At 31.2% G+C, this 24,155-nt stretch overlaps 2 protein-coding genes across 3 annotated transcripts; both read right to left on the minus strand.

Moving 5' to 3' along the window:
- Nucleotides 1–5,383: 5,383 nt before the first annotated feature.
- On the minus strand, nucleotides 5,384–10,433 carry LOC131610118 (E3 ubiquitin protein ligase DRIP2-like). 2 transcript variants are annotated; one of them, XM_058881990.1, is made up of 9 exons: nucleotides 10,192–10,433; nucleotides 9,849–10,096; nucleotides 9,190–9,289; nucleotides 8,435–8,768; nucleotides 7,735–8,162; nucleotides 7,551–7,601; nucleotides 6,667–6,739; nucleotides 6,018–6,199; nucleotides 5,384–5,664 (listed from the first exon to the last, which is right to left on the minus strand). In XM_058881990.1, the coding sequence occupies exons 2-8, from the start codon at nucleotides 9,961–9,963 to the stop codon at nucleotides 6,023–6,025; spliced, it is 1,278 nt and encodes a 425-aa protein (XP_058737973.1). In that variant the 5' UTR covers nucleotides 9,964–10,096; nucleotides 10,192–10,433; the 3' UTR covers nucleotides 5,384–5,664; nucleotides 6,018–6,022. The 2 variants fall into 2 exon arrangements, with proteins under 2 accessions (XP_058737973.1, XP_058737972.1); XM_058881989.1 differs by lacking the exon at nucleotides 5,384–5,664 and having other exon boundaries at nucleotides 5,822–6,199; nucleotides 10,192–10,432.
- A 9,347-nt stretch (nucleotides 10,434–19,780) lies between these two features.
- Nucleotides 19,781–22,365, minus strand: LOC131612464 (magnesium transporter MRS2-I-like). The gene is made up of 10 exons (XM_058884259.1): nucleotides 21,863–22,365; nucleotides 21,613–21,784; nucleotides 21,369–21,490; nucleotides 21,147–21,221; nucleotides 20,842–21,063; nucleotides 20,691–20,735; nucleotides 20,564–20,608; nucleotides 20,449–20,478; nucleotides 20,244–20,363; nucleotides 19,781–20,108 (listed from the first exon to the last, which is right to left on the minus strand). The coding sequence occupies exons 1-10, from the start codon at nucleotides 22,091–22,093 to the stop codon at nucleotides 20,022–20,024; spliced, it is 1,149 nt and encodes a 382-aa protein (XP_058740242.1). The 5' UTR covers nucleotides 22,094–22,365; the 3' UTR covers nucleotides 19,781–20,021.
- Nucleotides 22,366–24,155: the final 1,790 nt, after the last annotated feature.

A 24,155-nucleotide genomic window follows, 5' to 3' on the forward strand; every position in this document is an offset into this window, starting at 1 on the left:
GTCTGAAAAAATATAGTTCTTGATAAAAGTAAAAAAATAAATAAATATTGAGATAATGTAGTTATTATGTACTATCATTATCAACAATTTTTATGGGCTCTCACCCCTAGTATGTCTACCCGTCTTTTTTTCTCGCAGACGCACATTATCAACGATTTTTATGGGCTCTCACCCCTAGTATGTCTACCCACCTTTTTATGAGCATGATTCAAATTGCAAATTTAAATTATCAAAATAAAAAATTGCCAAAAAAATTATAACATCTATATAAGTCAAGAAACAAAAATACTAATGTAATGGAATAAAAACAGCAAAAATATTTAATTCAAATTGCATATCCAATAACAAAAATAAATAAGTTATTAAATAAAAAATAACTTATAATTTTATTTATAATCTTGACAGAAAAAGATTTATATACCAACCTTTTCTTTATATTTGATATATTTTATGAAATGAATATAAATTAGAATTAATGTCAAATATTTTTTATTATAGATATTAAAGAAATGAATATAAATTAGAATTAATGTCAACTATTTTTAATGGGAAAGATACAATAATGCGTATTGAAAGGTGTTATATGCGTTTAATTTTTAATTTTATACAAAATCTTTTTTGTATGTTTATTTACAATTATTTTATACTGATTCCTATATTTGAATTTGAATTATGTGAATGTACTATATATTTGTTGATATTGTAGGGAGGGTAGAGAGTTATATGAATTTCACTTTTTTATGATTAATTAACCGTAATGATTACTTTTAGATATTGGAATTGATTTGAAAACTTGTAGCATGCAATGATTACTTTTAGATATTGGAATTGATTTGAAAACTTGTAGCATGCAAAAGAAATAATGATTGTTTTTAGATATTGTCAAATATTAAAGACATAAGGCATGATAATATGAGTTGATGATGCTAATATGAGTTGATACAATATTGCGTGCAATATTGACATCGATTTTCTTATTATGAAAGTATATATATTTAATGCATTTTATAATTATTTGTGTGTAGTTAATTTTTTATTTAGATTGAAATAAATAAATTGAAAAATCATATTTAATTTATGAATTAAATCAAATCCTAATCCTTTTTTAACTCTCCATTGAACTTTAGTGAATCATATATTTAATTTATTGGTATTTAAGATGGTCCTCCGAACCATGAAGACACTTTATTTTTGGTGTAATTTTTATAGGAGAGAATCGTAGTCAAACTCTCCCGTGAAATCTCATCCTTCCTTTTGAAATTTTACGTGAGAAAATTGCAATCCCAATTTTAAACTCTCCCGTGAAATTCATGTACCAATTTTTTTCCAATTAAATATATTAAAAGTTTTTTTTGTAAAGAATTAAATATGAGGATGTACACTACTTATATATAATATTTTTATAAATAGTAAATAAATATATAATAGTTGATATCTTGGCCTTTTGTTTTAAATATAAAAAAGAAATAAATTTGTGTCTTTCATAAAAAAATTGTTTATTCATCAATCATAATTTTCTCATGTTTTTTAATAAAAACAAATATATGTGTCAACTTTTAGAATAAATATTAACATCTTATCATAAATAAATGCTAACATTTTTTCATGTCAATTTTATTTGTATTTGTATCATGTAATAATAATATATATCATTTTTTATCAGGTATATGATATTTTGATTTAAAAAAATTTATAAAATAAATCATACTTAATTGATTGAAATAATTTTTTATAGAAGAAAATTATTGTTGCCTATAAAATTATAATGTAATGGAATAAAAACAACAAAAATATTTAATTCAAATTGCAAATCCAATAGCAAAAATAGAATATTTATCAAATAAAAAATAAGTTATAATTTTCTTCATAATCTTGTATTATTAGAAGATAAATTATTATTTTTAGACCAACACTTTCCATTTTTAAAGGTTGAAATATATATTGAGAATAATTTACAATAAAATAGATACTAAATAGGCGAATATTTATTGTATTGGTAATGATTGTGTTTTGGAACCTATTAATTAGGAATTATTATTATATATTAAATATAAATTTAAATTTTAGATGATCCACTCACTATAGAATCTCCATTTTAAATTTCTTCCCTTTGATTTTGATTTTTTAAAAATATATTTCATTAATAATAATAATAATATTAATTGAATGCTTCCCTTTGATTTTGATTTTTTTTAAATATATTTCATTAATAATAATAATAATAATAATAATAATATTAATTGAATGATGGACATACGATATTCACATTCTCATACATGAACATACAATTAAAAATAGTTAATAAATCTACTATAAAATATACAAAGAATAACAATTTTGTGTTTCATAGAAAAATGGTCAATACCAACTCTTTTTTTTGTATTTGATATATTTAATGGAATGAATATAAATTAGAATTAATTTAATCAATTTTTTATGGATATTAAAGGAATGAATATAAATTAGAATTAATCTCAACTATTTTCAAGGTGGAAGATACAATAATGCGTATTGAAAGATTTTATATGCATTTAATTTCTGATTCCTCCCTTTAAATTTGAATTATGTCAAGGTACTGTATATTTGCAAATGTTAAAAAAGACAACTAATTATTACTCACCTAAAACTACATATTCTCAATGACATTTTCTTTAAACTCTCTAAATAAAAATGATGTTTAATTATTACTACCTACAACTAAAACCTACCTCTACTGGGTCCTTTAGTTTTTCACCATGAATATTTATACAACAATCTATATATGTTAACTTATCTAACGGGCTTAACTAATATATTAGGATAAATTTAAAATTCAATGTATTTTGACTCTTATTTCACTTTATTAAAATCATACGTGTATAATACAAACCGTAAAATATAATATTAAAATATTTTGGTAAAATACAATTTTAATAATATTAATTATATTTTAATAGTGTTTGTAATGGAAGTTAACATATTATTTTTTTAAAAGAATATCACAAATAAAAGAATAATTATTTTACAGGGACTCATTTCCCATTATCCCATATCCACCCATTATATATTTTTATTATAATTTCCCATTATCCCATATCCACCCATTATATATTTGTATAGAAATAATGAGTCTTTAATATTAAGGTTAGAAAAATATTACTACAATCCTTTCATTAAATCTACGTTTAGAAATTGTAATTACGATTAAGGGTAATGAAAAAATTCCTTAAAACAATAGAATAATTATACTCAATTATGTAATAAAAAAAACATCAAAATGGTAGGGTATAGTATCAATTATTTACTTATTTATAAGTCTCATAATCTATATATAAACAACATATTGCAATACAATTAAACATATTTAAACCTCATTATTTATTTTCAATTATATATTCCATCTCATTTATATCAGGTTAGTTAAAATATTAAATATCATTTAATTGATTTAATAATTATTTTATTAGAGTAATTGGAATTTTTATTAAAAGATGTTGGTGTTTAACTTGTAGTAATGAAATATTAATAATCATATTCATAATCACATCATAGAAATCAAAAATAGCCTTCAACTTGCAAAAGATTTAAAAAGTCATCTGCATTAATTCGTATAGGCTCCACCACTATTAACAGACCATTGAAAATCGGCATAATAATGTGAATCTGCTTTGGCTATGCATAGAATCATATATCTGTATTAATTCCTATAGGATGGAATAATGATGGATAACTTGTAATAAGAACATTCACCATCAGGATCATGCTTTCCTTGCAAAGCAGATTGGCATGCACTGTAGCAATAACAATGATTCAATACTTTTATCAGAAATGACATAAAACATCTGTAACATAAAACTAACAGTTGTGCCATTTTTTTTTTTTGCCATTTATGAGCATATTAGTGTGACTGTATTATTCAAAATTATATATTACTGGATCCAAACTCAGTTCACAAAGACTTGAGTAAAATTTATGAAGATTTTTTGACCGGATATGAACATTTAGTATTACCATTAATTAAAATTTAAAAAAATAAATGAAAGAAACCAAACCAACACGTTAATTTTTTTCCATCATTTCAATCACCTCTCAAATTGTTTAACCATGGAAAAGAAAAACTCATGCCCTTTTTATGACCAAACTCCATGAAAACAAACTAACAGTTTCCATCCAAACACAATTGAAACATACCAAAAACAAATTCCCTCAAACTCAAACCCCAATCTGAATCTCATCCCAGAATTTATGGACAACAAACCATACGCACAAATCGATTCAAGAAAACAAACCCTAAAATCCTAAAACCGCTCGGAATAAACATCAAGAAACAACAATTAAAAGGGAAAAACGTTTTACAACATCAACATCATTGAAAATGGAGCAAAAAAAGGTTACCTACGAAGATGATAATTTCTCTGGTAACAAAATCGAAGCTTGACGGATACTATATTTTGATTCCTTATTTACTTTTGTTCATTGATTCTCTCTTCTACTGCTGGAAAACTCTTCTTATAGTTATGTTGTGTTGTTGCTTATTGAGGATTTTTATGTGGTTGGTGAGTTTTGGAAAAGGATATCAAATACCATGATTGATGAAAAACAAAAAAGTGTAAGATGAAGGAAGAAGCATACCGTATTGAGATAATTTTTTCAAACAAAAAAAAAAGAAGAGTGGAAGATGAAGTGAAGATGAAAGATTTGTCTTTCAATGATGAAGGAAAAAGCAAGGAGGACGAAAGAAGTGCAAGGGTTTCAATTTTTCTACGTTTAAAAAGTTGATGGGAAAAAATGGGTTTCGAAGAGGGAGTGAAGCGAATCTAAAGGTGGAAGCCGTTTATTTTAGGGTTTGACGGCCAAGGAGAGAGGATGGAGATAAAATGGAAGAGAGAAGGAAAATATTGTTATTGTCGTGTGAATCTCAATAGTTTATTTGATATTGTTTGGAATATATAGAGGGAGAATAATGATACCCAAAAATTTAGTTTATTTGATATTCCAATGAAATAATTAATTTGGCTGCTGCAATATTCTAATAAAAAAATTAAATTAATTAGATGAGTGGCATAGAACGTAGTGCATATTTTCCATATTCCAATAAAAAAGATTTGCATTAAATTAGTTGTTGGAATGTAATGATTATTAGTTGTGCAGGTTTTTACATATTCCAATACTGAACTTTTGCATTAAATAAACTGTTGGAATGTAATCATGATTAAATGTAAAATTACGCTCAGGGTATGCAAAACCATCTTTAATTGTTTGTCATTAGGGTAATTAAGGGAAATTGGTGGTAATTCATTTTTATATATTAAAATAGATTGAGGTGAATCATTCATCCTGTAATATAATCTTTTCTATTTAATTAAGATAAATCATTCAACTAAATGTCGGATTGGATAGTTAAATCCCAAATTTTTGTTTGAAGAAACATTTCTTTTTTAAAACAAATTCTCTCATGCTTACCAACCAATAACGTAAGTGCCAAACAATAGGATAAAGCAAAAAAGAGAACCATGGAAAGCCAACATTTCATATGAACTTTTGACCAGACAGCACGATCTTGCATTTACTTTTATAGCTTTTCAGTACAAAAGGCTGATATCAGTGATATGGCTGGCATTGAGTTCAGTGATATCAGTGATATGGCTGCATAAGTTCTTCACCCATTTGGCTCAACTTGTTGGCCTGCATAAATCATTCATATCATATTTTGGGGAAAAAAACAAAAATACTCTTCATTCAAATGTCAAAATTCGCAACAAATCATATCTTCTGATGAGTATTGTTGCCTGTAGCTACCTAATCCGCATGGGCACTCCAATTTATTGGAATAACAAGACAATTTAATAAGAAGAAAGTCTTCAAAAAATCAGGATGTAAATGTAATGATCATTACAACGATCAACCGGATCAGGATACTCTAAACTTATGGCAGAAAAGGGGTTTGTTTTAATGGAGAAGGATGAATTTCTATATAAATAAATTATGAGATTTTAAAATGTGATGATACAGCGACGAAAAGTTCCAAGGTGTGTAACCGTGATCAAGGGTGTGGAGTCTTCCGAGCATAGGCTAGAACCATGACAAAATCCTTTGCTGAGGACCCAATAATCGCTGGAATTCGGTCTGATGCGGATGCTGTAGAATCCAGCCACAATTCAACCAAACTATGTAGTTTCAGTGTAGGGAGCACTGGTTGTCCCATACATTTAATTTCAATCTGCACAATAAATTAACCAAAGAGTGAGGCAACATGTGTTGAGAACGGGTAGTGAGTGAGAACACTTGATTATCGTGAGAAGCGATAATATTGAATTAGAATCATTAAATTAATATTGACGGTTTAGATTACATGGTTAGTTACAAATCTCATGCGATCTTCTCTCGTAATTAATAAAAGTTATATGTGAGATTTCTCATAAATAATATAATCTAAATTGTTTAATGTAGATCAAATAATTGTAATTAATGTTCTTATTTTATAAGATGAGGCATCCACTTAACATTCTTATTAGGTGAAATTCACACAATAAAAATGTTAACAAGAGGGTTGCTGATATTTTTTTCATTCGATAACCAAGAGTTCTTACCTAATACGTATTTTACATATGTAAAAACTAAAATATTCAAGATCATGTTATTCCCTAATACACCAATGTCTTTAAGCTACATATGAATTGGAGTTACCTCAGTTTCACTCGTCAGATCTAGTTTCTTCATTAGGTATTTTTGGATGAACGAGACAGGTACGCTTCCATCCCTGTGGCAAATACAAGAGATATTATGTTAGACATGATTTATGTTTCTGTCATTCAATAGCGAGCAAAAACCATTTAATTATGAACACATAACCCTTCAGCATGGTATAGCTGAATGAATTACAATAAAATATTAATCCAGAGAGCAATCATATTCTAACTGCAATATTTATTGATGTGAAAAAAATCATTGAGATGCAATTCTGGTTTCTTGAAAGCATATGTGTAACTTCAAATTCACATATTCATACCGCTTTATTGAGATAGGTCTTTGATATTGATCTTCTGTTTTACCATTTTATTTTCCCTATGCTAAGGTACCTTATGTATTTCCTCAGCGTACAATTGTCACACATACAAAAGTAGTCTACATTGCGCATTGGAGTGAAAAAACAAACGAAAATTGAAAGACTAATAAAGAGATATCTCTAAATTTACAATAGATAAATATCGATAAGACATAGATACTATGTGTTGATTATTGCATATAGGTATATAAGATGTCAAAAATTGTATTCTCTTAGATAAATTACGGAATGCTAAGAGATTGTGATATTCAGATGCACAACCAATGCAAGGTCAAAGTAAGTGATTCCTTCTTCAGTCATTCAATATATTGCTTAAAATTTACTATATATAGATAGTTTTCGCTTATAGATATAATCCATTAAATTCACATATATATTATTCAAAAAAATATGGCGTTATGTGTCGCTCCATGTATAAAATTTCAATTTTTAAGCATGAAAAAATTGACACTTATCTAATTAACAGAATCAATACTCAACGTTCAAAAATTCTGAAGGAACCTACTTTATTCTCAGATAGCTTGCAGGAATTTGTGGCAAGGGTGCATCTCCTTCCCTGAAACATTAATCTAAAATTAGTACACAATCTTTCAATGTCCTAAAAGTGGACTTATAGAACATAATATGCACACGATTGCATGATATAAGATTATAAGTTATCAATTTAAGTTTCAAAGATGATATCTTACTGGTTTTCAGAAGCTACTAAGGAGAACCAAATTGGACCGCTCATAAAGAGTTTATTGCTGGTAGAATCCACCACAGCTTGGGGTGATATGCCAGATTCTCCAAAAGTTTCCTTTTTCCTGCGTACTCTGCGCAATTTATTGGGTTTTGCTGTGTCTGAAGAAACTGGAAAAGGGCTAATTTTTTCACCCTCAGCTTTTGCCTTGCGTTTATTTTCCTTATTTTTGATTTTTTGCACTTGAGACTCACTTTCATTTACTTGAATGGGTTCAAGTTTAGCAGTGGAACCTTGTGTATTAGACTTGAAAGATTTAGTCCTGCTTGCGACCTCCACTAAACAATTCAGCGGTTTCCAAAGATCCAACTTTGCATCATATGTTTCAGCACCATTCTCTGTTTCTTTATTTGGCGTGGATTGACTACCCTCACTCTGCATCAAGTAAAAGTTCAAGCATAAGAATATAGGTAAACTAGTGCTAGTATCTGCAAAATCAAATGAATAAATATGAAACATTGAGACCGGCAATAATTTGAGAACGCAAAATATTTGATCAAATGTAACAGCATATGTTAGTGTCTGACACACATGTCGGACATTGGCCACGCCTTCAATCGGAAGTATCTGCGCTACACAATAAAACAAGGAGACACGATAACATATAGTGAGCACACAGTGAAGAGCTAGACCGTGTCTTCTGTTACCTGTCCATTGCTCTGGCGCAACTTATTTGAAGTTTCAGGTGAGCTTGAACTCCCGAGACGGTCGTCCAATAATGCTTCCTCTTTCTTAATCGGCTTTTCAAATGAAAAACTAGAGGACTGCAGACTGCTAGCCTTTCTTGTAGGTTTCGTTCTTCTTCCTGTCATGGTTGATTGTGCCGATACCCTTGGTGTGTTGACCACCAAAGATGAAAGAGATCTCTCTTTTCTCTTAGCTGGCAATGGTACTGAAGCCGCGACAACTTCAGGTTCTTTCACTTTTCTTCCCTTTAACGGGAAAATTTTGGCCCTTACATCTTGCTTAGTATGGTCCGGCCTGATAATCCGAAATCAATGTTGTAACTTAGCATGCAGCAATTCAAACATTAATTTCTGTTACAGTTATTCATTACATTAATTTCTGATTTTGCATGTCTTAAAACAATCTACATTAAATATGCTATATACTATTAAACATGTGAAATATTTGTCATGAAAAGCATTGAAAGTAAACCAGCATTATTGTATATATACATTATCATGCAAATCATTATAACTCCCCATCCACATGCATGCATTATTATGATATAAGGCAACAAAATGATATAATCTTGATAGCACCAACATAGCATAAAGCCGAAAGTCATTTTATCATCCTTACAAAACCACTCATGTCACAACATGCATATATAGTTAAATCCATACATTTCAGAGAATAAGAACGAGATGAAAATCGGTCAAAGACGGAGAATGCAGACCTTAGTTTCTCAAGTGGAACACAGCCCAAATCAATGTTGCATTCTGGACAGCATTCCAAATCTTCATCAGTAATTTTGTCATAAATGCACTTCCTGCAAACTGAATACAAATAATATAACTTTTAGCTCAAAAAAGTAGACAGAAAATTCTAGTCAACAAATAGCTATATCATCATAAATAGCTTATCAAAACATCAATTAAACTTTAAATGACAAATAAACAAACCGAAATGTATAAGAAAAAACACATGATATAATAATAATGCTGTTACTTGTGTTATTGCATGCGGTGAAAAACTAGGTAGAAGCTATGAATTTTAGTAACTGAATAGTTGTTATTGTAGTAAAAAGTTCAAACAACTTTCCACCTAGGACATTAATGGAACAACACAACACAAGTGCAAAACACAGACAACAAAAACTACTGAATAATACTTAACCAATCCGAACAACAATGTTTCTGGATTCTGAATAACATCATGAATAATAATATAAAGAGAGAGAAATAAAAAAATAGTATTTTTTTACCGAATGAAATTATGAATCTGGATGAATAGTGAAAGAGGCAAAAACCCAAACAATGGATAATGCAAAAAGTTAGAAAATATGAAAAATCAGATGAATTAGAAACGGGATTGAAAGAGATCGAAAGGGCTTACACGTGTGAAGACATTCAGATATAGTTGTAGCTTGTTTGAATAGCTTGTTACAGAGTGGGCAAGTCATGCATGCTGCAATCGTCGCTCTCTTGACTCGCACAACTTGATTCGTCATACTTGAAGATTCTCACGATCTTGTTTACCTTCTTTCTCCTTCTCGCTCACACTCAACACGTAATTTCAGTTACTGCATGCTATATCTCTACAACACCGTCGAATTTTACGTTCATTTTGGACGGAATCGTGACCTGCATTAATTGAAGAGAAACAAAGTATGTGAGAGAAAGAAAGAAGAAAGTGGAATAAGATTGTGTGTAGAATGAGAGTAGAAGAATGGAAGAACCTGATCGGAGAAAATGATTGGGTTTTGGATTTAGGGGGTGTGAATAGAAAATGAGAGGGTGAGATTGGTAAAGATTTGACGTGGGTTATGATGGATTTGGGAAAAGAAAAGAGAGACTGCGGTTGAGTTGAGGATGATCTGAATCGAGAGGACCTGTTCGTGGAAAAGAGCATGAACCAAAAACAAACCCAACTCCTTTCTCTCTCTCTTCTTTCTTCTGTCTTCTTTTATTTTTTATTTTTTATTTTTTATTTTTTTTATTTAGCTTTTGGTTTTTTGTTTTTTGTTTTTAAATAAAATATTTGGGAACTTATGTTACATATTTCAACTAACGACAGCTAGGAAGTTGGGAATTTGATAACGTGCGCCGAGGTGGATATGCGCGGTGCTAGGCGGCGTGTGGTGTCACTCAATAGGGTCCAAACTTTTAAGTTTTAACAACTTTAATTAATTACTCTTTTTTACTACTTTGAAAATTGGTCTCAAAGTAACTACTAATTTCATTTGTCTTCCTCTCTTAAGATTGTGAGAATATGAGGATTTAGATTTAGTCCTCCTCCCTTAAGAGGGGATGCAGATATTTTGTTGGAATAGTGGTTACTTCAAGTGTGTTTCCTAGTACGTGATTTTTGATACCTCATTTTATGTTTAAGAGTTAGGATATATTGAGCTATAAATATTAGATTGGATTAGATGATATTACGTGACTGAGGCGTGTATATGTCTGGATCAAACAATATGTTTAGATCGGACGATTTTACATGATCTCGCTCTTTCACGCCAAATCTCCCCCTACATCATTTCTGGTTTAAATGTGTGATGAACTAACCTCTTTGAGGGCCATGTAAAGTTGTCACAGTTCATAATCCCTTAAGCATGATTTCTAAAAGGGCGATGTGGTTAAGTCAAGGTATAATAGTTGATAGTCCCTCAAGTATGAGGACTAAAATGGCGAGTCCTGGATGGGTAGGGTTGTGCATAGACATGGCAACGGGTCGGGTCGGAGACGGTTTTTACCTCCCCCAAACCCAAACCCGAATTCCCAATCAATCCCTGTTACCCGCCCCAAACCCAAATGGGGATGGGGAATTAAAACCCAAATCCGTCCTTAACGGGTTCGGGTTGGGTTCGGGTATCCCCGCTACCATGTATTTTGTAAAAACAATTTTTTTAATAAAAATATTGACTTTTTCAAAAATCAAATTACATTATAAATAACAAAATAAAACAATCTCAAAAAATTTCATACATATATTTCAAATATTTAAAATAATAAATACAAATCAAATTATTAAAACATTAGCCACATATTTAATAATATAAATTATGAAATATAAATAATATGTACATATTGAAATAAACGGGGCGGGTTCGGGGACGGGTTCGGGGTGGGTACTAGTGTCCCCATTACCCGACCCATCCCCATGTTTTCTAATCGGAGAAAACCCAAACCTGAACCCAAACCCAGTCAAAACGGATTTTCCCCGTCAACTTCGGGGCGAATTCGGGTGGGTACCCGTGGGTCTGGGTTTTATTGCCATGTCTACTTGTGCATGGTAACCGAACCATATAAACCAAACCATATAAACCAAACCATTTTTTTGGTTAAGGTTTAAAAACCAATCCATTATTTCATATAAACGGTTTATGTAGTTTGGATTCGGTTGGTTTAAAATTGGTGTTGATTAAGACCCAAATTTCATTCAAACCACGTATTCCTTGGTTCCGTGAACACCTTCGTCATTGTTGTTTCCGTGAATGTCGCGATGAATTTCATCATGTTTGTGAGCATCACCATCATCTTCTGTTATGTGAGCACCGATGAATTCCTAGTTCCGTGAACACCACCACCATGATTTCTATGGTGGTTCCTGTGAGCGCCGATTGCCGGATCCGTGAACACCCCCACCATCGTTTCTAAGAGGCTGCCATTGAATTTCGTCGGTTTCATGAACACTACCGCCATCGTTTTTGTGAGCACCGTTGAATTTCATCGCTTTCATTTACGCCGCCGTTAAACTCAACAAATTTGAAGTGAGTAATGGATGAAAACTACCACACAGGCTTGCATGTTGTTTACTTCGTTGATGTATTGATGATGACTGAATCAAGAAAATAGAAAATTGGGTGTTGTTTGCGTCGTTAATTGTTTCATTGATAAAATGATCCAGTTTAAAAATGAATGGTACCCGGTTTATTGCTTTTGGATCCAATATGTTTTTTTTTCATAAATGGATTGGACTTTTTAAAATAGTTTGGTTCTGGGTCAATAATGGAAAACTAGTTTTTTTTAACACCCCTAAAGATGGGTGAGTCCATCATGTGTGGAGCTTTGAAGAATGATGACTTTTTTTAGCAAGTGGACTAATACGGTTGAAGTAATAAAAGTAAGTTCGTTACCATAGGGATTGTAAATTTAAACAAGGATGTAATCGTGCAATTTTAAGTAAATATGCAGGGTTTTAGATTGGTTTATGGAAAATTAATTACACAAATAGAACTCATAAAAGATACAATAATGCGAAGGCGATTGGATCTTATTTGAATCCCCTAATTTTCCCCTGTTGATGATTGTGCATTACATGAATAGAAATGACTCTAGATTTTTACGATGAATTGACAATACCATTGTACCCAATTCCTTAGTGTACGACTCACTAATTCCTTATGCGAATTCAAAGTAAAATTAAGTGGTCTACGTGCGTTAATTCTCAAGCCACAAAGAGCATTAAGAATAATAACAATTGAATAATGATTATAAATTCAAAATATTCAAATAATATCAAATAATCATATGAATCAATCGAGTACAATTATGTTCATCTTCAAAGAGCTAACCAAAGGAATCTAGCTACTCATAGTTAAACAATGAAATACTGTGAGTTGATATGAAGAGTACATGAAAATCAATGAAGAAATATGTCTTCAATGACTCCTAAGTACTCCAAATTCTTACTGGAAACATCCTTTCCATCACTTTCTCGCATAAATTTAGAACCCTAAAAAAGTTCCATTTCTTTTCTATTTAAATTAACAAAATGTGATAGGTTTCAGCTTAATCATGATCGCATTAACTTGTATCGTGATCGTGATACTTTATTATTGTGCTCATGATGAGAGCATCGCGGTCGCCAGAAATCTAAGGGCAAAACATTGGGTTTTCTTCCTTTTTCTTCGTATTTTTTCTAAGTCCCCAAATCCTTCACCTTTGGCAATTTTTCTTCTTTCTTCATCATTTTAGCTTGGTTCTTGATCATTACTCCACCAACTCTGTCGAAAATACTCGCAAGTATTACGTAATGATAAAGTGTCATCATAACCCCAAACTTACTATGTTGTTTGTCCTCAAGTAACTTTCTTGTAAACTAAAATTTTTATCAGAAAGAAAATGCTTACTCTTACCAATGAATATCACCTTTATCTTTGTTTTTTCTTTTATGATCAACACGTTTGTTCCCTACTTCAATCCAAATAATTCCAAAAAGTTCTTCCAACGTCACATGTACTCAACTTGTCTCTCATCTCACCTTTGTTTACTGGAATTGACAAGGTAATCACACAATCAACGTACAAAAGCATTTAATCATAAGTTTGCAAGATTTCTAACAAAAGTAATTAAAGTCATATTTAAACACACATTTTCAAAGTGTTTTCAAGGTTGTAATATAACTTATGTTAAGGTTGGATCATTTGGTATAATAGGCTTAAACCTTTGGAGTTAGGTACCTAGTTTTTCTTATGTCACTGAAATTTTGTTCATTAGGGGATATATGTCAACGCGATGTTGGAACAGCGGGTCCAACAAGTTACACCAGTATGACAACAACACTTGTACAATATGATGGAGCATAAAAGAAATAAATAAAAATATTATTGGTAACCTAGTTCGATGCAACATGTATCTACGTCTGGAGGGTGGCTTCTAACCTAAAAAAGGAAATTCACTATTTGTAGCTTAATATCATCACTCTTACAAGAAACAAGAAACCCTATATTGTCCTATGCTTTTCCTAACACTACTTAATGAATTTCTATTTAGGTATCCTCCTAAATATGAGAATCTCTCTCACTTTCTCACAAACACTAACCCAAGTGTTTGGACTTACAATCACTAAACCCTAGTGATTAACCTCAATCAAAACTATGAATGATGTTGGATCTTACAACTCAACTAGGTAAACATACTATGTCAAGTTACTGAAACATAATGGTGTACATAAAAATAACAAAGACTCTTTTGAATCCTAAACTCTATAGATCTTCAATGTATAATCTGTGTGTCTTTTAAGCTAGGAAAAAGCTCCTTATACAACATAATTCTTCTGAGATTTTTTCATGAAAATTTGATCTGATTTCTACAAGAATTGATGCAAAATCTGTTGGATATTATTTCACTATAAAAACTAACGTTCTTTTATGGCAAAGCGTTCACCTCAGCCAGAAAAAAAAACGAGGTATTATGCCAAGGTGCGCCATGTTTTATTTTTTTATAAAAATAAAAACAACATATTCTCTCTGTTTTTAATAAAACCGAGAGGAAAAATAAATCAGGGCACGTTTAGAATCCCAGCTATTGCAGTTAATATTTTTATTTGTTTATAAGTGAATACTAAATGATCTATCCCTTCGGTGTCCATAAAAACTGATGGATAACATAATAAGATTTTATTATAAAAGCACTTGTTAAATAAATTTTACCCTAATCCTAACTTATATGTTGCCACCCTAAACTAGTACACATCATTCTTTGATATGGGTTGCAAGACAGCAAAAATCTTCAATGTTCTTCTATCCTTGAATAAAATATTTTTCTGCCCTTGCAATCTATCTCACATGATGGTGGTGATGTTGTATTTTTGGAACAAATCTCTGTTAAAAAATGTTGGAAAATTTCCCTATGATAGATTGCAAATGCAGAAAATCATTCATGCTTCCATGTTAAACAAAGAAGGATGTTCAACCTTTGAAAAAATATATGTAACAAAATTTGGAATTATAGGGATGATGATGAATATGAACTTTTTAATATTATGTGTAAATAGTGTAATGTTTAAAAATATATATTATTCACCTTGGTTTTATCCTAAAATCGAGGGGCTTACTTAATTTATTTTATTTTTTATTTAAAATAGAAAATTTGTTTCCCCTCGTTTTTTTAATAACCGATGGAATATGTTACAGAGCTAAAACAATGAATCTCTACTCTACATTCTTAAAGAAACAAAGCTCAAGATATTGGCAAGATATCAATCAACAATAAACTATCTACATCCACCACTATATATCTTTCTTGTGAAAACATTAGCATTTGCCGAAGACAATAAAATTTTGGAATATAAAAAAGCTTGGAAAAATTCTCGATCAATGATGGATTGCAAGTGTAGAAAAAACATTTCCAATGTTTGGAACTAATATTTCCTTACTTGGAGTAGATAGCTCTTTAAAAGTTGATTGCATGTAGTCCATAGAACTTTAAAATAAAGAGCATAAAATGTATCCAACATGATCTAGATTAGAGCAAAGATGTGTTATTCTTCAAGAACAACAACTACTATGATAACATTACATTTGTTGTAATAATTTAATTTAATATTATATGTAAAAAATATAATATTAAAGAAAAAAAGTATACACCTTTTACCTCAGCTTTTGTCATAAACTGGGAGTATTATTTTGACGTGATAATTGATAATATTGATCATCGTCCTGAAACAAATGGGTGTCGTCTATTTCATGAGTATGAACGCTCAAGACACTTCCATTAGTGATCCACGTGAAACCTAATTGACATCCATTATAACATCATTCTGAATATCAATAATTGTTAATGAAACATATAATATGAAACCTTTGAAGCGTAAAAAACTCGGTAAAGTTCTCTACGATAGATTGTAAGAGTAGAAAATAAATTGTGTTTAAGGTTTGTGTTCTTCTATAGTCAATTTTTTTACGGTGTTCTTCAATAATCATATATTCATTCATTTAATTAACCACTTTATTGTTTTACATCGAAAACAAATAAATTCAAAAGGGATCTGGAATGTAGTGTATCCAACATTCCCTAACATTTCAATAAAACGACGATCCAACATCTGATATTCACCAACAGTGACGACGATGAATCAGATTCAAAATTTGTTTTATATATATATATATATATATATATATATATATATATATATATATATATATATATATATATATATATATATATATATATATATATATATATATATATATATATATTTACAGAAATATTCTGTGTAAACAATGTAATATTATGGGTAAACAATTAACTTATGAATTTCCTGTAGTTTGTAACAAATTTTAAAAAATTAATATCAATCTTACCCCTCAATATTATTAATATCTATCCTTCCTCGCCCTCCTACCACAGAGGGGGTAAGACTTCATCTACCACTGCCTAGTTAAGAGAGACTCACCCTTCCATATGAATAGAGGGAGGAGTAGTCTGAACAACTTGACTGGTGTTAGCTGGAGTTTTTGACACCATGATTATTAATGAAAGAAAGAAAATATCTTTTAAAGATATTATGAGTCTGATGAAACAACATGTTTGCTGAAGTCATGTTGAAGTCACTCCTTATAGAGGGAAGTGTTGCACATGGACTTAGAAATATTTTCTAAGTTTTGTAGTTGGTTAGACGAAAAGGAGCATTCGACATAGCGTTTGAGTTTGAACGGAGATGTAACTGCCTTTCGTCCTTATATGTTTCACCAAAAGACGCGTGGAGCTTCAGGGAGAAAGGAAGGCATGCCGAGCGAAACGTGGCATATTCTAAACAAAGGATTATTAGAAAAGGTTATCTCCAATTAATATATATATATATATATATATATATATGAGTCTTAGCATTTAGGATTGGTATGTTCATTTTGTGTACCAAATCTCACTAAAAAAACTCAAAGTATCTGCGTGTTGAGAAAAGAGTCTTATGAGAATGTACGTGTAAACATCATTTTATTTCTTTTTACAGTTTTATATAACTTATCATTCCCAGAATTTATATTCTTGCAATTGCCTTTACTTTACTTTCTTTACAAGTTTCACCATTACTTTAAAGAGTTAAGTAGATCGAAACAAACATTTTAATAAGAACATGAACATAGTTGAAGTGTTCTCCATTATCAAGAACAAATTTTGAAATATAAAACACATGTTTTAGAATCAATCTAGTCAATCATGTGAGTAACCAAAGATTCTTGTTTTTGGAAGACTAGCGTTTGTTTACCAATTTTCACGGTAAACAGCAAGAAACAAAACCAGAAGGAGTAACAACGAGTGTACTTGAGGTAGAAGCTCCCCTAGTATAGAGGGTACTCAAAGTGTCGGTTAAAAGAGAAGAAGCCTGAATCTCCTTCCTATTCCTCTACATTACATCTTCGCTCTTCATCACATCTACACGATCAACAGATGAGACATCAAAAGTAAGGTGGTTCAAGAAAATAAAATTGGGAGAATAAAGCACTTGTATCACTCACCAAAGATTTTCTTCCTTTCTTTCTCCTATTTGGCACCCATCAACTAATAAGCTTGGATTTATCTTTTCAATCGCGACGATGGGATGACACCACTAACGTAGACAAGCTCCTTATAGAAAGCCACCAACTGGTTCTTCAAGTACAACTTTTCCTAAGGTAGGCCCCCTTATCGTAAACATAAGATCAAACCCCCATTAAGAACTAACTCTGAGTCCAATACTTACGAAAGACGTTTGTGCACACCGGTGGAGGATCAAGTTCAAAATTTTAGATCTTTGCATGTGCTTCTTCATTAAGAGGAGTAACCAGGTAGAAGCTATCCTCGAATTTTTTCACACTGCCATAATAGGTCTTGAAGTACCTAATGTTTTGCCTCAAGGAAAGAAAACTGGAACTGTTCACATAGTTTGAGTTGTTATGGGTTTTAAAAAGATGAAAGAAAAACTTCACAATCGCCCAACCCCCGTGTATTAATACTAGTGCAAGAAAACTTTAAAACATGCCCATCTTACTAGATGTAACTGCAAAGGGGAAATCAACGAATGGTTCAATATGATGTCTTCAAATTCATTGAAAGGAAGATGATAGTCTATGAGGGAGAATAATAATTCATGAAAGGGGATATCACACCATCATATTGGCTACAAACCCTCTTATCTCCATCTGGGGAAAACACTCCCCAGTCATTTGAATGACCTATGGCAATTGAAGCTTCGTCAAAAACATATTCACAAACAAAAGAAAAAATAGTTCCTAGTATGTCTGAATCCACCCGGTCGACTGAAATATCTTTTCCAACCTTCTTGGTCGATGTTGACACAATCTCCATGTTTAAAATATGTTATAAAATAATGATGAATGAAGGTATAATGTGGCAAGCAAACAAGCTCAAACATTGTTGCCCTTAGAAGGAAAAACCAACAATTGAAAGAATTTCCCGAGAAAGAGGATAAGAACCAAATGCTCATTATTCTAGAAATCATAGAAAAATGTAATAAGAGAAAAAGTAGAATTTTGGACATGCTAGTCAAGTGTCAACAAACGAGTTTGTCTGAACTAGATCAAACACTAGAATAAGAGTGCTCTTAGAGAAAAATGATATAGAAGGAAGAAATGCTTTTTTTTACAGATTGATAGTAAGAGGAAAAGTAAAAAATATGCTTCAAAAGCCTTTTATACCCTATTCAAACATTAGGATCGTACGATCCACTACGCACCGCCACCGGCTGAGTTTTCCTAAAAAATTGTTTAAGAAACACTCAAATGCTCTAAAGAAGAAGAAACATCGTTATTGACTAGTGTAAGGCAATATCCCATCAAAGGATTCCACGTTCGCTGATTCTGTGGACGATTAAGAATATCCGTCACAAATTCTCGCCCTGCAAAGCAAAAACAAGGGCTAGGGGGCAACTGCTTTGGGTTGTTCACAAGGCCCGGAAGACAAAAACCCAATAACAGAGTAGTGGAACACATAATGCAGAATAAGTAGAATATTTTCTCCCAATGAACATATACTGCTTCACGCGAACACCCTACCAATCATCAAGATCAATCTGACAGTATGACGTATATTCCACGCTTTGCCAATCACGATGAATTACCAATGATTTCTCATATTAAAAGAGGGAAGCATAATGTTTCTCAAATATTCAAATACTCTCTCATTCAAACACCACTTTATACTCTCAAAAAATACTGACTAAAGTGTTGTAGAGTTAGCTTTATAGGTGAGTCTCCTTTCCACACATCGAAAACTCAAAACTGCCATAACAAACTCAACGGTCTCACTTTTGGATCAACTCTAGCTCTCCTAAGACTTGAAGAGAGATAATATTATTTATATAATATTTTCATCAAAATATTTAAAAAAATATTTTCAGCATAATAAGAGATAGAATTTTTTGTCTCTTAGTATAAAAGGATACTAATTGGCAACCTGTTTATCTCATCTTAACCATTAAAAAAATAAAATAATATATCTGATTTTAGGTGGGAAATTATATTTCCCATTTTAAATACCACCCCACTCGTAAGTTCTATGGGGAAATTCTATTAGTCTTTTTCCTTTAGTCAAGAAAACCGAAAATTTGAAATAAAATTTTACCACTAATTAATTACATTTATCTAGATTTCTTAACTAACACGCATACAACTTTATCAAACAAAATTCTTGCTAGCTATTAACACACAAATAAATGTCATTATAAATATTACACGATAGTACAACAAACAAGGAGTATTATTGTTGAACTTGAATTTCCACTTTCTATACACTTTCGACTTAAAATTCTGATGACTCTCAACAACAGCATCAATCTTTATTCATTTCAAGATCCAACAAGACCTTTGCGTCGAGCATAAGATACTATGGACAAAAAGAATGTTCCACAAGCCATTCCCGTAAGAATCACCACCTAAAGTTGAAATTTCAAACCAAAAAAAAAAAAAAAATCAAAATAGAAAAAACTATTTATTTTTGAAGGGTCATATTCGTAAGTAAACTATTCAAATTTCCCGAAAACTTAAGACGACTTTGCATACTTACGTACCCATTTAAATACATATCCATGACCTTCTCTCCATGTATATGGAATATTCATACCAAATATTGCAGCCACCAGTGAATATATTGATAAACAAACAGTCCCAGAACTTAGGAACAACTCTAGCTGCATAATGCACATGTCATTAAGAATAAGGATATAAAATATTATCATAGTTTTTTTTAATACATAAATTTTGGCTTAGTTATACCTGAATCAGTTGATTTCGGTGATTATCAAGCTGCATACATTATAATTACAAAGTGTTGTTAATACTTATTCTATAAAATTAATGGTGTGCAAATTTTTTGGACCATGAAACTTACTTGTATGTTGATGTAATCTTCTGTGTCGTCAATATATTCTCGTACCTAAAGTGTAAAACAGGAACAAAATTATAATCAAGTAAGAAAGATTAAGAGTAAACGCAGTTTAGTTGATGGTTGTTATTACCGTGGTTAATTTATTTAATGTACCATCAATTTGTATGAAATAGGCCTGCAAAGAACAACATTTTCGGGTTTAATGCACCATCACTATTAGAAAAAGTTGAATTTCGCACAAAAATTAGGAATGGAAAAAGTAAAACGAAGAATTTAATAACCTCTAGTAACATTTCAAGCTCTTCAACATCATTTTCTCCATGAAGTGTTGCCGCGCTTCCTCGGCTTGATCTGTGTATTTTTGAACCTTGATTTGGACTATGATGCCAATTAGGACCTTCAGAGCTACTTGACGGAGAGGATGAAACACATAACTTTCTTGATAAGTAAAGTTCGGCCATGTCGTCATCATCATCAAGTAGATTTTCTAATTCCTCTCTAATCTACAAAGCAGTTCTTATATAGGTAAGTGCAAGCAATAACATACTAAATTAATTCGCACAATTATATGTATAAAGAAACATACCTTATGAACACGATTTGTTAACCTAGTCATCGCACTTTTTAATTTCCGAACTTTATCCAAATTACGACTACTGATCTGTTACACAAATGTCAATCAACCAGAATGAAATTTTAAGGGTAGAATGGAAGAAAAGTAACATATACGAAGCACAGACACGGACACGTATAACAGACACGACACAGATACGGACACAATCCTTAATGCAAAGTAAAATTTGATCACCTTAGATGTAAGTTCATCCAGAGCCGGATAAACATTAGTCTCCAACTCTCTTGTCCTTGCATCAAGGAAACTACAAGTCGCCTCTAATACAACTTCCAACGCCCGAAACTCAAACGGAAATTCTACAACACAAATAAACACTCTTGAAGTTGAAACTATCCAATAGATAATTCTTGTGATCACACACAATAAAATAAAATAAAATAAAAATCTCCACCGCTAAGACAAACAAAAGAAAAGTTACCATTTTCTTCTCCACCGTCTTGAGCACACGACTCTTCTTCTCCTTGTCCTTGACCAGTAACATTTACTTTCACTGGTAACCTTCTTCGTAGCTCTTCAACAACAGGCACAACTTCCTCATCCATTGGGTCTCTAACCAATACTTCTTCAGCAGTGATAATAGCTTTTATATGCTGCAAAAAAACAAAACAAAACAAGTTATACACAACTTATGGTATGATTGAAAGATGAAACAGATGTGTTACTGTTACCTCTAGATTGAGAACAATGACTTTCTCTCTACCAAGAATGGTAGAAGGATAAGAAAGAAGAGGATCCATAATTCGAAGATCTCTTGCGTGAATTTCAACCAGACGCATAATAGCATACTTATCCACATCCAATACCATGTCTCTTCCATCACGATCAAGTAAAATCCAGCTTCTTGAAATTGCGGTTTTCTTGTTGTTTATAGCTTGAAGTTTAAGCTCTATTTCAGCCATTTGAGAGAAGAATAATTGTTGGGGGTGTGTGAATTAATTTGGAGAGAAAGAAGGTTTTGTTTTTTGTGATAAGAGAAGAGAAGACAGTGAAAGCAATAAATTTAAGATGTTTTGTTTGTTGATGAATTGAATTGGTGTTTGATAGGTTTGTGGGGTAAAACAAAGACAGAATGACAGTGTGTTAACATGGTGGGTTTGAACTTTGGAAGTAATATGACATGATGTATACGTTTGAGGAAATTCATGGTTGCAAAACTTTGCACACTTGTTTTTTTCTTCTTTAAAATCTTTATTGTGATTGCTATAATACAATAATTACAATATGGGTGGAAATTCATGGGTGTGCACTTCAACTTTTTTTTAGAAATAAAAGAACAATAATTTAATATTGGGTGTTAGTGGTGAATGTTTGAGCATTAGATGATGGGTCTTCTGGACTAAATTGTTAGAAAAATAAAGTTTCAAAACAAGATCTTCCACTAAAATGAATGTTAAAAAATATCAAAAGATTGAGTGAAAGATATTTGGTTAGAGATACACTAAAAATATATGATCAGACCAGAATCGATGAAGTTTTTAGAAACTTGAGTTTGTACTATGACAAGTTTGTAAAAATGTATTTTATATCTAAAATAAAATACAATTTCAACAACTTTAAAGTTGTGTTTGGTAAGACCTATTTTGAATATATAACGTATAAGGTTCATATGATAATAAAAAATCGGTTTGATAACAATCTTTTCATCATAAGTTTATAATTTATTTTATTCATTCATAGCTTATTTTTTAGATGCTACTTTAAATAGCGTCCTAGCTTGTAGCTTATCATTTTTCTTACATTATTATCTTTATAAATTTTAATAATTTTAAATATATGTTTAATTATTAATTAATATTTTTATATCATTTCACATTTATCAGTTAGTTAAACCGCTAATTTTACCAAACACTTTAATTAATTTATCAGCTATCCGTCACCGGTCATCAGCTATCAGCCATCTACCATAAGCTATAAACTATCAACTAACTTATTACCTAATCGTTAATTTTACCCAACAGAATACATACGATTTTAAAAAAGTGTTTTTCTTCTCAAACTCGATCAAAAGAAGTTAATTTTAAATAAGAAAGGATGAGTATCTATCTTTGAATGGTTAACTATTGTGCTTAGATGTAATGACAATGGTTCACACAATGTGATCATGTGTTTGTAAATGTTAGCTTTTATTAAAAAAAAAGACAAGAAGAAAAAGGAAAGTGCATATTCAAGAGAATATATTTCGAAAAAGTCTTCAACAAGTTGTGTGTGACGATAAATCCTTTAAGTATGAGATATATTAGAACTTATGCCAAATTGGTCCATTGGATCTAAAGGAAAAGAAATGTAAAAAAAAATTGTTTGTCATTAGGAAACTTCTTTTTCCATCTTGTAATGGAGAACAAAATTTTGTTTTTCGGAGATGCATCTCCGAACGCAGCACGAAAGATGTATTTTTATAGGTGCATCTCTAAAGGTATCTTTAATGTGTCAAAAATATATTTCGGAGATACTTCTCTGAAATTACGCCTGACAGTGATTTTTTTTAAAAAATTCAACAAAGTTTGATACGAAATTAGATTTAAACGATAATAAAAACACAAATGGAAAATGTAAAGAAATAAAAAACGATAATAAACACAAAATGCATGTTATTTTGAAAATAGTAAAATATAATACATAAATTGTTCTGGAATAAAAAAAAACATAGCCTACAACGTATGCCTAATTCTCACCCATAACCCCTCATTTGCCTCCTGTATCCCACCGCAGTCGCTAACCACCATCTGCATGATGGCCACCACCTTAGGTCCGTCCTTCTCAATGACTCCTAAATCCAAATCCTCCTACCTAGTCGACTGTATCCGCTGACATATCGGCAAGACATATGTGACATGGTCATCCTCAGCCTGCTGGTTCTCCAAAATCTCCTCATGAGTTGGCCTAGGTGGACATTCAAGAGCATCCGATGTCATGATAGAGTGTGACACTGTATAGAACCATGTCACATATCTCTTTACACAA

This window comes from Vicia villosa, linkage group LG6, assembly GCF_029867415.1.
Source record: "Vicia villosa cultivar HV-30 ecotype Madison, WI linkage group LG6, Vvil1.0, whole genome shotgun sequence".
Lineage (NCBI taxonomy): Eukaryota > Viridiplantae > Streptophyta > Magnoliopsida > Fabales > Fabaceae > Vicia > Vicia villosa.